Source organism: Panthera uncia, chromosome A2 (genome assembly GCF_023721935.1).
Source record: "Panthera uncia isolate 11264 chromosome A2, Puncia_PCG_1.0, whole genome shotgun sequence".
In the NCBI taxonomy this organism is placed as follows: Eukaryota; Metazoa; Chordata; class Mammalia; order Carnivora; family Felidae; genus Panthera; species Panthera uncia.
The window spans coordinates 24,275,363-24,290,010 of record NC_064816.1 but is presented as its reverse complement, the minus strand read 5'-3'; the positions used below and the strand labels follow the sequence as shown (position 1 = coordinate 24,290,010).

The 14,648-nt window shown below is 39.5% G+C and overlaps 1 protein-coding gene across 6 annotated transcripts in view; it reads right to left on the bottom strand.

The window, feature by feature from the left end:
* The window catches only part of APPL1 (adaptor protein, phosphotyrosine interacting with PH domain and leucine zipper 1), a 54,275-nt gene extending 40,186 nt beyond the window's left edge, over positions 1 to 14,089 (bottom strand). For 4 of the 6 annotated variants that reach the window (XM_049640754.1, XM_049640752.1, XM_049640749.1 and 1 more), the window contains exons 1-6: positions 13,968 to 14,088; positions 7,384 to 7,482; positions 6,095 to 6,154; positions 4,525 to 4,596; positions 1,813 to 1,900; positions 128 to 169 (exon numbers count right to left, since the gene is read on the bottom strand). In XM_049640754.1, coding sequence (XP_049496711.1) covers positions 128 to 169; positions 1,813 to 1,900; positions 4,525 to 4,596; positions 6,095 to 6,154; positions 7,384 to 7,482; positions 13,968 to 14,021 — 415 coding nt within the window. In that variant the 5' untranslated portion in view covers positions 14,022 to 14,088. Of the gene's footprint in view, positions 1 to 127; positions 170 to 1,812; positions 1,901 to 4,524; positions 4,597 to 6,094; positions 6,155 to 7,383; positions 7,483 to 13,967 lie in introns of all 6 variants that reach the window. The other 2 variants (XM_049640751.1, XM_049640750.1) reach the window with 2 other exon arrangements.
* Between the last annotated feature and the right edge of the window lie 559 nt (positions 14,090 to 14,648).

Genomic DNA, 14,648 nt, shown 5'->3' with positions numbered 1-14,648 from the left:
ACTGATTTACATAATATTCACTGAAACTTTTAATTAGGTTCATTTTTTCTACTACATAGAACACAGATTTGTGTTGATAAAGAAATAGATCACTGCAAGAACCAACTGTAAAGTATTCAAAACTTACCATTACTAGCAATCTGAAACACTTCCTTTAATGTCAATATTTCTGGAAAAGTTCAAGAATAGTTTCAATTTAGCATATTTATGAAATTTCTTGAATTTTGTTTAGAAAACAGTAACTGCCATTTAAGCTACAATTAAAACTCCAAATAACATTTCACAATTCAACAAAGTGAAAAAGTTATTCTGTGTTTCAAGTAGCCTATGGAACATTCACTATTATTAACAACAGTTACACCAACAGAAAATCGACTTGCCACAAATTAGTAATATGACACAAAAACAAATTTTAAAATCATTGCAAATTCTAAGATATGCAGATTAGTCTTAGTACCAGCATGCAACATATTCTTTTATTTATTTATTTATTTATGTTTAAAGAGAGAGAGAGAGAGAGAGCAAGAGAAAAAGCACACAAGCAAAGGAGAGGGGCAGGCGGAGAGAATATCTTAAGCAGGCTCCACACTCAGCGTGAAGCCCAACGCAGGCCTCCATCCCATGACCCTGGGATCATGACCTGAGCCAAAATCAAGAGCTGGTCACTCAACCAACTGAGCCACCCAAGCACCCCCTTCATTCATTTACTGGTACTGACTCTAATAAGTAAAAATGCTGAATGAGGAACAAAGAATAATTAATAAGGTTATGACATTCAGACTAAGAAAAGAACTTGTTTATATTGACCTTGGAAATAACCATTCTTAAGGATCACCACCATAAATATTAACTCCATCTCTAAAATACATCTGTCTTTATTTCATGCATAATTTAAATAGTTTGCCATCCACTGATACATTAGTTCAGTTTTAATTCTATCTATATTTTCAATAAATAAGTCTATATGACTGTCTGAGACTGTGAATTATGAGAAAACAGAGCCAATTCTGTAAAACTCACATGTTATCACCTACTAATCCTAAGTGGGGAGAAACAAAACCACCATAAACTACTAAGTCATGGGTTGCTAGATGTGTCAGTACCCCTACCTCCCACTACTGCAGCCCATAAACACACCTCCTATGCCACTGTCACCTCCTTGAGCTCTCAACTTCCTAATCCATTTTCCTCAACATCAAATACACTCTATTCCATCCTTAAAAACTAAAGGAATTGGGTCTACTTCTTAAAGGCCTCCACTGGCTTCTCCTTGCTTTTAAACTCAAGTCCAACATCTTTAGCATGATCTATTTCTAGATCTGTCTCCTGTCATACCCCAACATATCCAACATTGCTGCCATACTGAGTTCTCGTCATCCACAAAACAAGCCATGTATTTCTCCAACCCATACCTTTATGCTTCCTAGTCCCCCTGATAGAACAGTGACTCTCTTCTCCTGGCAAATGCCTCTTCACTGTTCAATGCTGAGGTCCCATTCTTGGTGATGCCTTCCTGACACCCTCCTCTGAGGCCCCACAGTACCTTGCTCATTCCCTAATTATAAGAGACAAAGTATCATAATTATCTGCTTCACCCATCTCCTTCTCTAGGCTTTCTCAAGGGAAGTGACACTATCCATATCAGTACTTTCCAGTAACTAGTTTAACATCTAGCAGGATCTCCCACAAATAACCAGTGACAAAGTGGTATAAACTGTAGTCAGAAATGGTTAAGGTATAGAGTAATACGCACTTTGCAAGTATTAATCTTCTGACAGCTAATGAAAGTAAACATAAACTTGACTTCAGTACCTTTCAAATCTCTTTCTTTAAACTGGGTAATGGGGAACATCATGGCATCAGCAAGCTGCGTTGAAAGTACTGCATGACAAGAGCTAAGCTAGTAAAAGAAAGACAAAAAGGCCAAATAAATAACTATACAGAGACATTTAGCCAGTGTTATGTAAATTAAATAAAATCTAGTAAACAGATGCTGATCCATTTTATATAAGAGAACACTCAAAATTATATGATATACTACAAAATATTATACAGTAAAAAAAATCCATTTAAAACTCTTAGGAAAAAATACAGGATAACCTAGGATTTGGCAGTGGTTTCTTAGATATGACACCAAAAGCAAAAGCAACAAAAGAAAATATAAGTTGGACTTCATTGAAATTAAAAATTTTTATGCAAAGGATACTATCAAGAAGATAAAATCACAACCCACAGAAAGGGAGAAAATATTTGCCAATCGTATACCTGATAAAGAACTTGCGTCTAGAACAAGTAAGTCTTAAACTCAGTAACAAAAGATAAACCACCCAATTATAAAAAGGGCAAAGGTCTGAATATCGTAGTGCCACCGCCTTACCCAGGGTTGCCTTCTGCTATTTCAGGTACCCAAGGTCAACTGCAGTCTTGAAGCAGATGATCCTCCTCCTCCTGACAGTGTCAGAAGGCCACAGTAGCCTAACACTAGATCACAATGCCTACACTATCCACCTCACTTCACCTCATCGTGTAGGCATTTTATCATTTCACATTATAACAAGAAGGGTGCGTACAGCGCAGTATTTTGAGAGAGAGAGACACCACATTCACACAAATTTTATTATGTCATAATTCTATTTTATTGTTAATTATTCTCCCATTCTGTGAATCTTATGGCACCTAATTTGTAAATAAATCTTTATCACATTTATGTATATACAGTAAAACATACAGGATTCAATACTATCCAGGGTTTCGGGCATCCGCTGGGGGGCGGGTCTTGGAATGTATCCCCTGTGGATTGGGGGCAGGGGCTACCAGAGACATTTCTTCAAAGATATACAAATGACCAATAAGCATAGAAAAAAGTGCTCAGTGTCATTAGCCATCAGAAAAATGCACATAAAAACTACAATGATACAGCACTTCATACCCGCTTAGATGGTTATAATAAAAATATAAATGAAAAGCGCTGGTGAGGATGTGTAGAAACTGGAACCCTCCACTACTGGTGGGAATGTAAAAGTGCGCAGAAGCTGTGGAAAAAAGTCTGGCAGTTCCTCAAAAAGCTAAACATAAAATTACCATATAATCCAGCAACCCCACTCCTGATTATATACCCAAAAGAACTGAAAAAGTGGTGTTCAAAAAACAAAAACCCAAAAAAACAAAAATAAAACTTGTATACAAACGCTCACTGCAGCACTACTTCCAGCAGCCAAAAGGTAGAAAACAACTCAAATGTCCATCAACCATGAAGGAATAAATAAAATGTGGTATGTTCATACAATGGAATTTTATTCACCTAAAAAAGGAATGAAACTCTGATACATGCTGCAACACAGATAAACCTTAAAAACATGATGCCAAGTGAAAGCAGACACAAAATCCCACAAATTATATAGGAAATATCCAAAACAGGCAAATCCATTCAGATAGAAAGTAGATTTGTGGTTGCCAGGAGCTGAAGGGAGAGGGAGTAGGGAATGACTGCTTAATGGGCACAGGGTTTCCTTTGGGATGATGATGAAAATGTTCTGGAACATCAGTGGCGATGGTTACACAACACTGTGAATGCATAATATAACCAGGAGTAAATTTTATGTTATGTATATTTTACCACAATAAAAATACTCCATTTTCTACAAACATTTCTTTATATTGCTCTCCTGTGACAATACTTGGCTACAATGAGTTATTAAAATATTTCAGGGGCGCCCAGGTGGCTCAGTCGGTTGAGCATCCAACTTCAGCTCAGGTCATGATTTCACGGCTCCGCAGTTTGAACCCTGTGTCGGACTCTGTGCTGACAGCTCAGAGCCTGGAGCCTACTTCTGATTCTGTGTCTCCCTCTCTCTCTGCCCCTCCCCTGCTCATGCTTGGTCTCTCTCTCTCTCAAAAATAATAAACGTTAAAATTTTTTTTAAATAAAATATTTCAAAAAATTACTTTTTCAGATAGACTAGAAAAGACGGAACTATCTAGTGTTTCACGTGAAAGGATCTTTCATCAGTGCACTAGTTGAGAACAGTTATGGACTCCCTAGACAGCTCTCACCACACTTCTTCCACCTAGCAATATTTTGCCATTCAGTTTATTAATCCTTCCATCCCAGACAGCCAACATCAGCCCTTAATTTCTCTAACCAGTCAGCAGAACTAATCATTAAAAAAGTCCCAGAACCCACCTATAGCTCATAATTTAATTCTCTCCCTGCCTACATCAAGTAACACAGTGAAAGGATGAACGTGACATGGACTGGGAGGAGAGAGAGCACATCTATATGCTTATCCCTTGAAAACAATTTGTTTTAATCAGAAAAAGAAAGTACTATTTTTATGAGGAAGCCACTAAGACAGGAGACAGCCACTAAGATGGAAATAAGGTCCTTCTTTAAATAGTAAACTTTTATTATAGAGATTTGCTCCTATCATAATAATACAAGTTCCCAATAAAAGCTAAACAACTTGAGTAACTTAATTATAAGACCATATAGTCAAGCAAGATATAATTATAATAAGCACTTACCTCATCTATAACTTTTGAAAACTGTTGCAAAGTTGAACTCATAACTTCATCATCACCCCCCAGTGGAAAGCGCTGAAAAGTGAGAAACACAGATGAGGTAAAGGCCCAGTGCTGTATATCTTTTGTGAATGATGTTATAATTTACATTTTTATTTTTGTTCAAGTTCATTTTTTATTTTGAGAGAAAGAGAGAGAGAGCAGGTAGAGAGACAGGGAGAGAGAGACTCCCAAGGAGGCTCTGCACCGTTAGTGCAGAGCCCGATATGGGGCTCGAACCCGCAAACCATGAGATAATGACCTGAGCCGAAATCAAGAGTCCCACACTCAACCAACTGAGCCACCCACACACCCCTATAATTTACATTTTTAAAAACAGCTGACCCAGGGTACCTGACTGGCTACGTTGGTTAAGCATCCGACTCTTGATTTCAACTCAGGTCATGATCTTGCCTGCATGAGATGGAGCCCCACATTGGGCTCCATGCTTAGGATTCTCTCTCTCCCTCTATCTGCCCCTTCTCCACTCACACTCTGTCTCAAAATAAATAAACAAACATAAAAAAACACAGCTGACCCTCAAACAACGTGGGAGTTAGAAGTGCTAACCTCCACATATAACTTTTAACTCCCCCTAAATTTAACTACTAACAGCCTACTGCTGACTAGAAACCTTATCAGTAACATAAACAGTTGATTAACATGTATTTTGTGTATTACATGTACTATGTACTGTATTTCCATAATCTTTTAGAAAAAAGAAAATGTTCAGAAAACCATAAGAAAAAATATATTTACTGTACTGTATTTACCAAAAAAATCCATGAATAAGTGGACCTGTGCAGTTCAAATCCATGTTGTTAAAGGGTCAACTGAAACTTCAAAAAACTTCTAAAATTTTGAATAAACTTTAAAAATGTCACTTAATAAAACAGCATAATTCATACAATTAGTAAACATTAATTAAAATATTTGCTAAGCAACTAATTAACATGTGTATACAGGAAGGCACACCATACAAGGAGTTTAAGATTTGGTGTTTAGCTCCAATTCCTCCAATCACCAACCGTAAAATCTCGAGCAAGCCTCAGTTTCTTCATTTGTAAAGAGAGGTCAATTAAATAATATGTAACAATAAGTAATTAAAATCAAATATAAGTGCTATAGTGGAATTTCAACAGCATGCCCAAATTACCTTCTGCAAATTCAAAAAAGCTTAGGATTCTTGGTGAGAGATTGTTTACCTATACAGATACTGTATCACTGAATATTTTTTAATGTTTACTTACTTATTTATTTATTTATTTATTTATTTAGAGAAAGCAAGCAGGGAAGGTGCAGAGAGAGGGGGGGGGGGAGAGAGAGAGAGAGAGAGAGAGAGAGAGAGAGAGAGAGAAAATCCCAAGCAGATTCTGCACTAAAAGTGCAGAGCCTGGTGCGGGGCTCCAACCCACGAACTGTGAGATCATGACCTGAGCTGAAACCAAGAGCAGGACGGTTAACCAGCTGAGCCACCCAGGTGCCCCTCACTGAATATTTTAAATTACGCTTTAAAATTTTTCATATACTATACCTGTTTTTCATATTCTTTTAAAAGTTTTGAAGTCAGGTGTGTTGCTGCACTTAATTCATTCTGTAGGAAAAACACAGCATTCAAATTAACACAATATTACTGATCAAGAAAGTTTTAGTTGAAGATACCTAAACCACTTTTACCACTTAACATTAATGCTATATAACATGCTCTATAAACCCCTCATTAAATCACTGGAAAGGGAACTACCATTAAAGCATTTTTAAGGGAAACTCAAACCATGAAATAAATGGACACCATCAAGGAATTCAGCAGTGTTCCAGGTGTATACTTTTTTTTAGCTAATAAAAACTAAGTATTAAATGCTGTTAAAGCTTTCAAGTTAGAAGTAAACTGTATATAATCTTAGCAAAATCTTGAGAGATTCTACATTAATGACTAATTATTCCTCTCTCTAGGTGCTGATACTAGACCAATGCATTTAATAACATACAACCAAAATGTGGTTAGCCTAGTCACATAATACAGCAAGACAGCCAGATGAGGGAAATACTTTTTGAAGTTTTTTTTCCATGATGAACATAATGACAAATATAGCATTTCTTTTACATTGTAATTAATCTCTGTGGTCAGGAATCAAATCTTGAAAGACCTATCACAAGGGGGAAAAAAAAAAAAAACTATCACAGCAACTTTTTAGTACATAAAGAAAATGTGAGTCCAGAAAGGAGATAAAATGAGAAGGAGAAAAAGAAACTTGTGTACTTAATTAATCCCAAAGAAAGTTTAACACAGCACCCAAGTCGCTGTTAAGGCTTATAACTGAGTTACATAAACAGCCTTGAATCTTAAGCCTGCTCGACAAAAAAAAAAAGTCTACTCATCTCCTTCTTGAATTAATCTCCCAGCACCCAGAGTTATATCTAATTTTTATTATGTTCTTCTCACTAAAGATAAACTACCTTCAAATCCTTTACTCAAAAAGGGGGAAGTGTTTCTTGAGATTAAAAGCATGATTAGGGAAAACACTGGTGACAGTATGGGACTTTCAGTTAAATCTTAGGCAAAGATCATGATCAGTGAGTGTCAGTAAGAAAGCTCTTACTGTGTTTAGGTAGAAAGAGGAAAATGCTTAAATCTTCATGTCTTCTGTAGTGCTACAAACTATACACTCACTAGTACTTGGAATGTGAGCTCAGTAATACAAAATACTTAAAAGTTCCTTCATGCATTCAGGCACCAGTAAACAAGACAGACTCTATCCCTCTGTCCTCATGGGCTTAAAGTCATTTTTAAAAAAAGCATTGAATCAGTCCTTAGCTTTTTACCTGTGCATCATAAATCCGATGCATAGCTTGGTACAACTGGTTCATATAGTTGGAAATAGCTGTAGCATCTTCTTCAAATACACCCAGTAAAGACCTTGTCTGTATAAAATAAAAGCAGTAAGTTTAGGTCACCATTATATAAATCAAATAGAAAATTTTTTTTCTAGAGGAAGGAAAAATCCTAGGACACTGGAGCTCTAATAATTCTGAGTTTTAATCTATTTTCTCTCTTTTGATAGTAATGCCAAGATGTTGGGGTTCTTTGTTCTCAATTTCACTTCACCAAAACGCAGGGATTTTCCAACTACAGCACACAAACTTTAGAAGGAACAAAGGTGTATTTTTATGAATTAAAAAAAGCCTGTGATTAAACTAAGAACAAATCAACAAAAACATTCAAGGCTAATTAACAGTATTCCATGTATAAATATTTTAAATGTCTTATTTCAGGATAACTTATTTCTTATTATTCAGATAACTTATGATTATTTCTCTTTTTCCATGTACTCTTGGAGTAGCCAAAACCCTCCCTGTCCTAATTCAAAATAACATAGTACCCAACCCTAACAGAGCCAATTAAAAAAAATTTTTTTTGATGTTTATTTATTTTTGAGAGAGAGAGAAAGAGAGAGACAGGATGAGCAGAGGAGGGGCAAAGAGAGAGGGAGACACAGAATCCGAAACAGGCTCCAGGCTCTGAGCTGTCAGCACAGAGCCTGATGTGGGGCTCGAACCCATGGACCGCGAGATCATGACCTGAGCCGAAGTCAAATGCCAAACAACTGACTGAGACACCCAGGCGCCCCATAACATGGCCAATTAAATACTAACTTATAAAGAGTACAGAATTTGAGGGTTTATTGTTTTCTTCTTCTTTACACTTGTCTATATTGTTAGGCTTCTTTTTTTTTTAACGCACTAAGAATTTCCCCTTCGTATTAAGGGGAATTTTTTTAAGTAAATGTTAAGACTGTCAATAAGAAGGATAGAGATAAAGAAACTCAGCATATCAAGGCAAGGTATACTCACCTTTTCATATCCCAAAGGCAGAGAAAGAATGAAAATATTAACAACTATTGCGATAACTGCAGCTTAAAATCTAAAAGATGACCTTGTATTTTTATTCTACAAATAGTTCATTTATGTCTCAGCCTTAGAAAGTGGTTTTTAAAAATCAACTTATTCCTTAGTTTCCTATTTTCAGAAAAGAAAGCTAAGTCAACACAGTTTTGAAAAGGAGGGGCGGGGGGACAAAATCATTATGCCAATATATGAAGTCCATGTCGTCAGTCCTCTACTCCCCCATGCCCCAGATATTTAGATCTGACAGAGAATCTTTTTACTTTTTTAGCTCTGTGCCCCACCCCTATTCCCCACAGTGCTATTTTAAGATGTAAAAAAGAAAGCATTAAGAAATCTTGTTTGACTTAGTGCCATTCCAAAGAAAAATCTGCCATTTCGTTGTTTCCCCAAAATTATTCTAATTCAAGGAATTACACATTTATGCAAAAACCTGTAGTGGACTTAAATTAAAAATATCTCCTTAGCCCAGTGTTAAAATGGGTTCCCTACTTAAAGCTAGTTATATCTAGCTAGCACCTTATAAAAAGTACATCAATGTGGTACCATTTCATTGAATCTATGATGGCATCCACTGTGAGCTGCACTCTTTTTAAATACTACTACAACAAAACAATGCCAGCAATTAAGCTATGATTTGAGGTATTCTTCTGTCTTGTAATCTTTACTTTATATTTGTGGAAATAGACCTTTAAACATTTTTATATATAATCATATATATATCATATATAATTAATATAAACATAAAAGCAAAACACAAACAGCATGAATTTAATATAATCCTAACACTTCTTCAGAGTTCAACTCTTTTGAGTCACTTTTTGACAGAAGAATCATCAATATCTATGTTTTCCCATCCAATATTATTCTGTGCCATGGGGATGTGACAAGTATTTCTTACAAGTGCTCACTTCTGCCGCCAGTACTTTCTTCCAAACCATTGATACCGATTCAGCAAACTTTGATGGCAGTACTTGGTTCATTCCAGCAGGAGTCAAAGGAATATTTTCAGACCATAAAGAGGACTGATAATCCTTCAAATTGCCTGAACACTGAGAGGTTGCACTTGACCAGTCATGCCACTAGGAGAAACAACCATGTGTGTACATTTGCAACCAATTACACATAAAACATTATCAACTGTAAGGGGCATTTATCTCAATATCAGACATGTTAAAATGTGGGAAAAGAAAAAAAGGTATGTCTTATAATCTATGAGTATTCCATGTTATGCCAAAGAAAGAAATGAGTATTCCATATTATGCCAGTTGGGACTGGAGTTTTATCTTCATAGTTCCAGCACTGAAGAGTCACTGGTATTTATCTATACAATTATTTTTAAAGGTTCATATCTGTTCTTAATAACTAGCAAGTTTCATTTTGCTCCTGATTTTCAAAACAATATATAAGTATGGACAAGGCAGCTAGTATAGTATAGCCTTAAAGATTTCCTTTCTCAACAAATAATATGATCATTTGCAGAACAGGAGATTGTTTGGGCAAGATAATTCTAAAGATGTTTATATCCAAACAGCTGGATTTGAACTTGCAAATTCCTCTCTATTTTAATAGTTACTATAAATCAAAACTAAAAAAAGATAACTGTAATTCAGGATAGCCTTTCATGACTCCAAGGCTCTAACCTTTTTACATAGCAACTGACAAGCCACTTTTGATTAGGATCAAATGATTTAAATAAACACTTATCTAGAGGGGTGCCTGAGCAGCGTAGTCAGTTAAGCGTCTGACTTCCGGCTCAGGTCATGATCTCACAGTTCGTGAGTTCGAGCCCCATGTTGGGCTCTGTGCTAACAGCTCAGAGCCTGGAGCCCGCTTCAGATTCTGTGTCTCCCTCTCTCTCTGCCCCTTTCCCGCTCATTCTGTCTGTCTCTCTCAAATATGAATAAACTTCAAAAAAATTAAAAACAAAACAAAGAAAACCTTGTCTATACAAAGGAAACAATCAACAAAACTAAAAGGCAGCCTACAGAAAGGGGGAAGATATCGGCAAACAACATATCTGATAAAGGGCTGGTATTCAAAATCTAAAAAGAACTTATCAAACACCCAAAAAACAAATAATCCAGGGGTGCCTGGATAGCTCAGTCAGTTAAGCATTTGACTCTTGATTTCGGCTCAGGTCATGATCTCATGGTTCGTAAGTTTGAGTCCCACTTCGGGCTCTGGGCTGACAGTGTGGAGCCTGCTTGGGATCTCTCTCCCCTTCTCTCTCTGTCCTTCCCCTGCTCATGCATGCTCTTTCTCTCAAAAATATAATAACATAAAAAAAAAAAATCCAGTTAAGAAATGGGAAGAAGACATGCATAGACATTCTTCCAAAGAAGCCAAACATAGCTAACAGACACATGAAAAGATGCTCAACATCACTCATCATCAAGGAAATACAAATCAAAACCATGATGAGATACCACCTCACATCTGTCAGAATGGCTAAAATTAACAACACAGGAAACAACAGGTGTTGATGAGGATGCAGAGAAAGGGGAACCCTCTTACACTGTTGGTGGGAATGCAAACTGGTGCAGCCACTCTGGAGAACAGTTAGAGGTTCCTCAAAAAACTAAAAACAGAACCACCCTTCCATCCAGCAATTGCACTACTCGACATTTACCCAAAGGACACAAAAATACAGATTCGAAGGGGTACGTGCACCCTGATGTTTATAGCAACATCATCAATAATAGCCAAACTATGGAGAGAGCCCAAATATCCATCAACTGAAGATGGATAAAGAAGATGTGGTATGTATATATGTATGCATGTGTGTGTGCATGGAATATTACTCAGCCATCAAAAAGAATGAAATCCTGCCATTTGCAGCCATGTGGGTTGAGCTAGAGTGTACTATGCTAAATGAAATAAGAGACAGAGAAATGCCATATGATCTCACTCATATATGGAATTTAAGAAACAAAACAGATGAACATACAGGAGGGGGGAAAGAGAAAAGAGCAGGAAACAAACCATGAGAGTCTCTTAAAGACAGAACAAACTGAGGGTTGATGGAGGGAAGTGGGTGGGGAAAGGGCTAGACAGGTGATGGGTATTAAGGAGGGCACTTGTTATGATGAGTACTGAGTATTGTATATAAGTGATGAATCACTGAATTCTACTCCTAAAACCAATATTGCACTGTATGTTAACTAGAATTTAAATAAAAATTTGAAAATAAAAAAGAACTTATCTATAGCAGGAGCTTTAAAAGTTTGCATACTCTTTGTTATTCGACTTCTTGGACTCTATCCTGTATCAGTAGTCCAAATGAGAACAAAAATTCATGTCCCAAAGCATTAACCGAAGTCCTATACATAAAAACAAAACTTGGGAAAAATCTCTAAGTCCAACAATAGGACAACTGTTAAATCAGTTAAGGAAACATGCAGCCTTTAATTTTTTTTATTCAGAATGGAGGATACGTGAACACTTACCCTGTAATGTTAAGTTAAAGCCAAATAAAACTTGTTACGCACAACATAACTTCAAATACATTAAAGTATGTAAGAGAAAGCTAGGAACAAGTAAAACTGTTAATAGGGTTTGCTGCCTTGGAAAGGACAGGTAACTGTTTTCTGTCCCTTTCAGTTTTTCTGAAGCACATAACTATGATTTTCATAATCAGGTACAAAAATAAAAACTTTCACTGTAACACTGAGATGCGGAGACGTTGAGTGACTTGCTCTAAAGCAAGTGAAGTGTCAGCGAAGGACTAAAAACCCTTATACCCTTAGTCCCAGATTTAGGGCTTTCCATCCTACCACAAGTTCTCCCTAAGGACTACTTCCAATATCTTTCCTTTCTAAATCCCATTTGTCCCAACTAATTTTCCCAAGTCAATATTACCTAGTTCAAATTTACCACTTCTAAAAACTGAAAGAATAGCAATGTGGCTATTTCATTAAAAATTACCATAAAACTGATACCGATATGGTGCACCCTTATAAAAAAACAAAAAACACGAATGCTCAAGTTGTAAACTAATTGTGTGAAAAGTTCAAGAAATTAGATGAGTCAGATTACATCCTCTTCACAAGTCATGGCGAGAGCACTGTGCTACCCATTCCGGGGTTTTGTATAATCTTTATGGGCCATAAAAACCAGGCAAGGAAAGAAAGGTAAGGCAACCTGTTGAGTCTTATATAATAAAAGTAGAATGACAGAGTGCACCTGACCAATACATGCCACAAAGTTTTTGCAAAACATCTGAAACAAACATAATTTCTAACTTTATACTACAGAAATCATTAAGAATTTGAAATAGCTATTGGGGCGGTCCAGATAAGCGAAGACGTGGGTTTCTGTCAGTTTAGGCTGATAAGAATACATTACCAGCGAACAACTGGCTTGTGAAGGTAACTTTGCACATAGGAAAAAAAAAAAAAATCAATTCCACGATCAGAGCCCAACTTCAACTTGGCGATTATTACTGGCACAAAGTCATGGCAGACGTGTCACACAGGCCAGGGGATCTAGCCCCCTCTTCCTGATCTTTTGGGGCTATATTAAACTATGAAGACACATGAAATATGTGCCACTGTTGTTCTGAATGAACACCATTTCAGGAAATTTTCTTCGTTCTGAGGGGTAGACAACCAGCAACATCATCTTAAATCGCTTAAATTATTCCGTGAAAGACAGGTTTAGGGATGATGTTTCTCAACGCAAGTTACAGCGCCTACCAACATGTTTTTTAACAGAACTCATTTCATTCTTCGGTATTGAACACGTTTCTCTAGACTGTTTTAAGCTAAAGCAACCACGCTAGCCTTGCCCCCAAACACACGAAACACGGGGCTTTTATTTTGATGAGTTTATTAGGGCCAAGTATGCACCATTTCGCGCAGCAGTCTTGCAGCCGCGAAGGCGCGGTCCATCACAAGCCGTGCACCGCTCGGGTGACAGCGGCTACCGTCGCGGCCACGACACTGGACACACTCCTCGGGGAGGCTCCCGGGCACGTGACGGGCTTCGCCGATGACTCTCCACGCGGGCAAATCAGCAGCCTGCCAGCATCTCCCGAAGAAAAACTATCCATTTCCTTCCCTAGCTTGCTCAGAAACCATGTAATAAGTCTACAGGGTTTTTTCTCCTGCATTTCCTCCGAAGAGACCTTTGGGGAGAAAATCCCAGGACTGAGATTTATCGCCTCACGTTACAGCGATAAAAATGCACCTTTCACCAAATACAAGGGAGCCCCGCGCGCGTACGTGACCGCAGGGCCCACGAGCGAAGGCGGCGGAGGCTCGGTCGCCTCCCTCCGACGTCCGGACCCCGCGCGCGGCTCTCGGCCCAGCCGCGCAGGCCCACGCGGGCCTCAGGCTGGCGGCCGGGCCGCGGCAGCTCGGGGCGCGGCCCGCGACGGGCGGGGACACTGGGCGGCGGCGCCCACCTGGTCCGGGGCGGGCACCTGCGGCCGCGGCGGCGCCGGGCCTGGGGTCGGCGCGCCCTGCTCTTTCCCTCGCCGCCCGCCGCCGCCCGCGCCTCACCTGCGGGCTGTCCTCCAGCGTCTCCTCGATGGGCAGCTTGTCGATTCCCGGCATCGTGGCGGAGGGAGGGCGGTGGCAGGAGACACGGCGGCCGCCCACAGCTCCCCGCTCCCGCCCGCCCGCCTGCAGCAGCTGACCCCGACCCGCCCTCTCTCGCAGTCGCGGCCGCAGTCGCCGCCCGCGCAGCTCTCGCCAGGCGCCTAGCGGCCGCGCGGGAAATCCCGCCCCCTCGGCCACCCTGCCCCGCCTCTCTGCGCACCCATTGGCTCGTGGCGACGCCCATCAGCGCGGCGGGGCTGGTCTGGAGCTTCCTCCTCCGCGCTGGGCTCTGCGGGTGAGCAGCGGCTTGGGGGGTGGCGCTGCCCGCTCACAGCGGCCATCTACACCGTGCGCGCGCATTTTCATGTAAATTGTAGGGACCGTCAACCCCCCCCCCCCCCCACCGCCGCCAACGAAAGTCTCCGGAAACCAGAACATTGAGTGAGGAGGACCACAGTTGGAGTCTGGGGCGATTTTACTTCTCCCCCAACATTTTTCGTCGGAGACCACGGAAGAGACCCTGTTGCGGGGGCCCTTTCTTTAGCTGCATCAAACTATCATCTTCCCAACCCTGCCCGAAGCGTCCAGGCTACCCCCCCACCCCCCACTCTCCCACAAAATGGCTAATTCAAAGATCTGTGA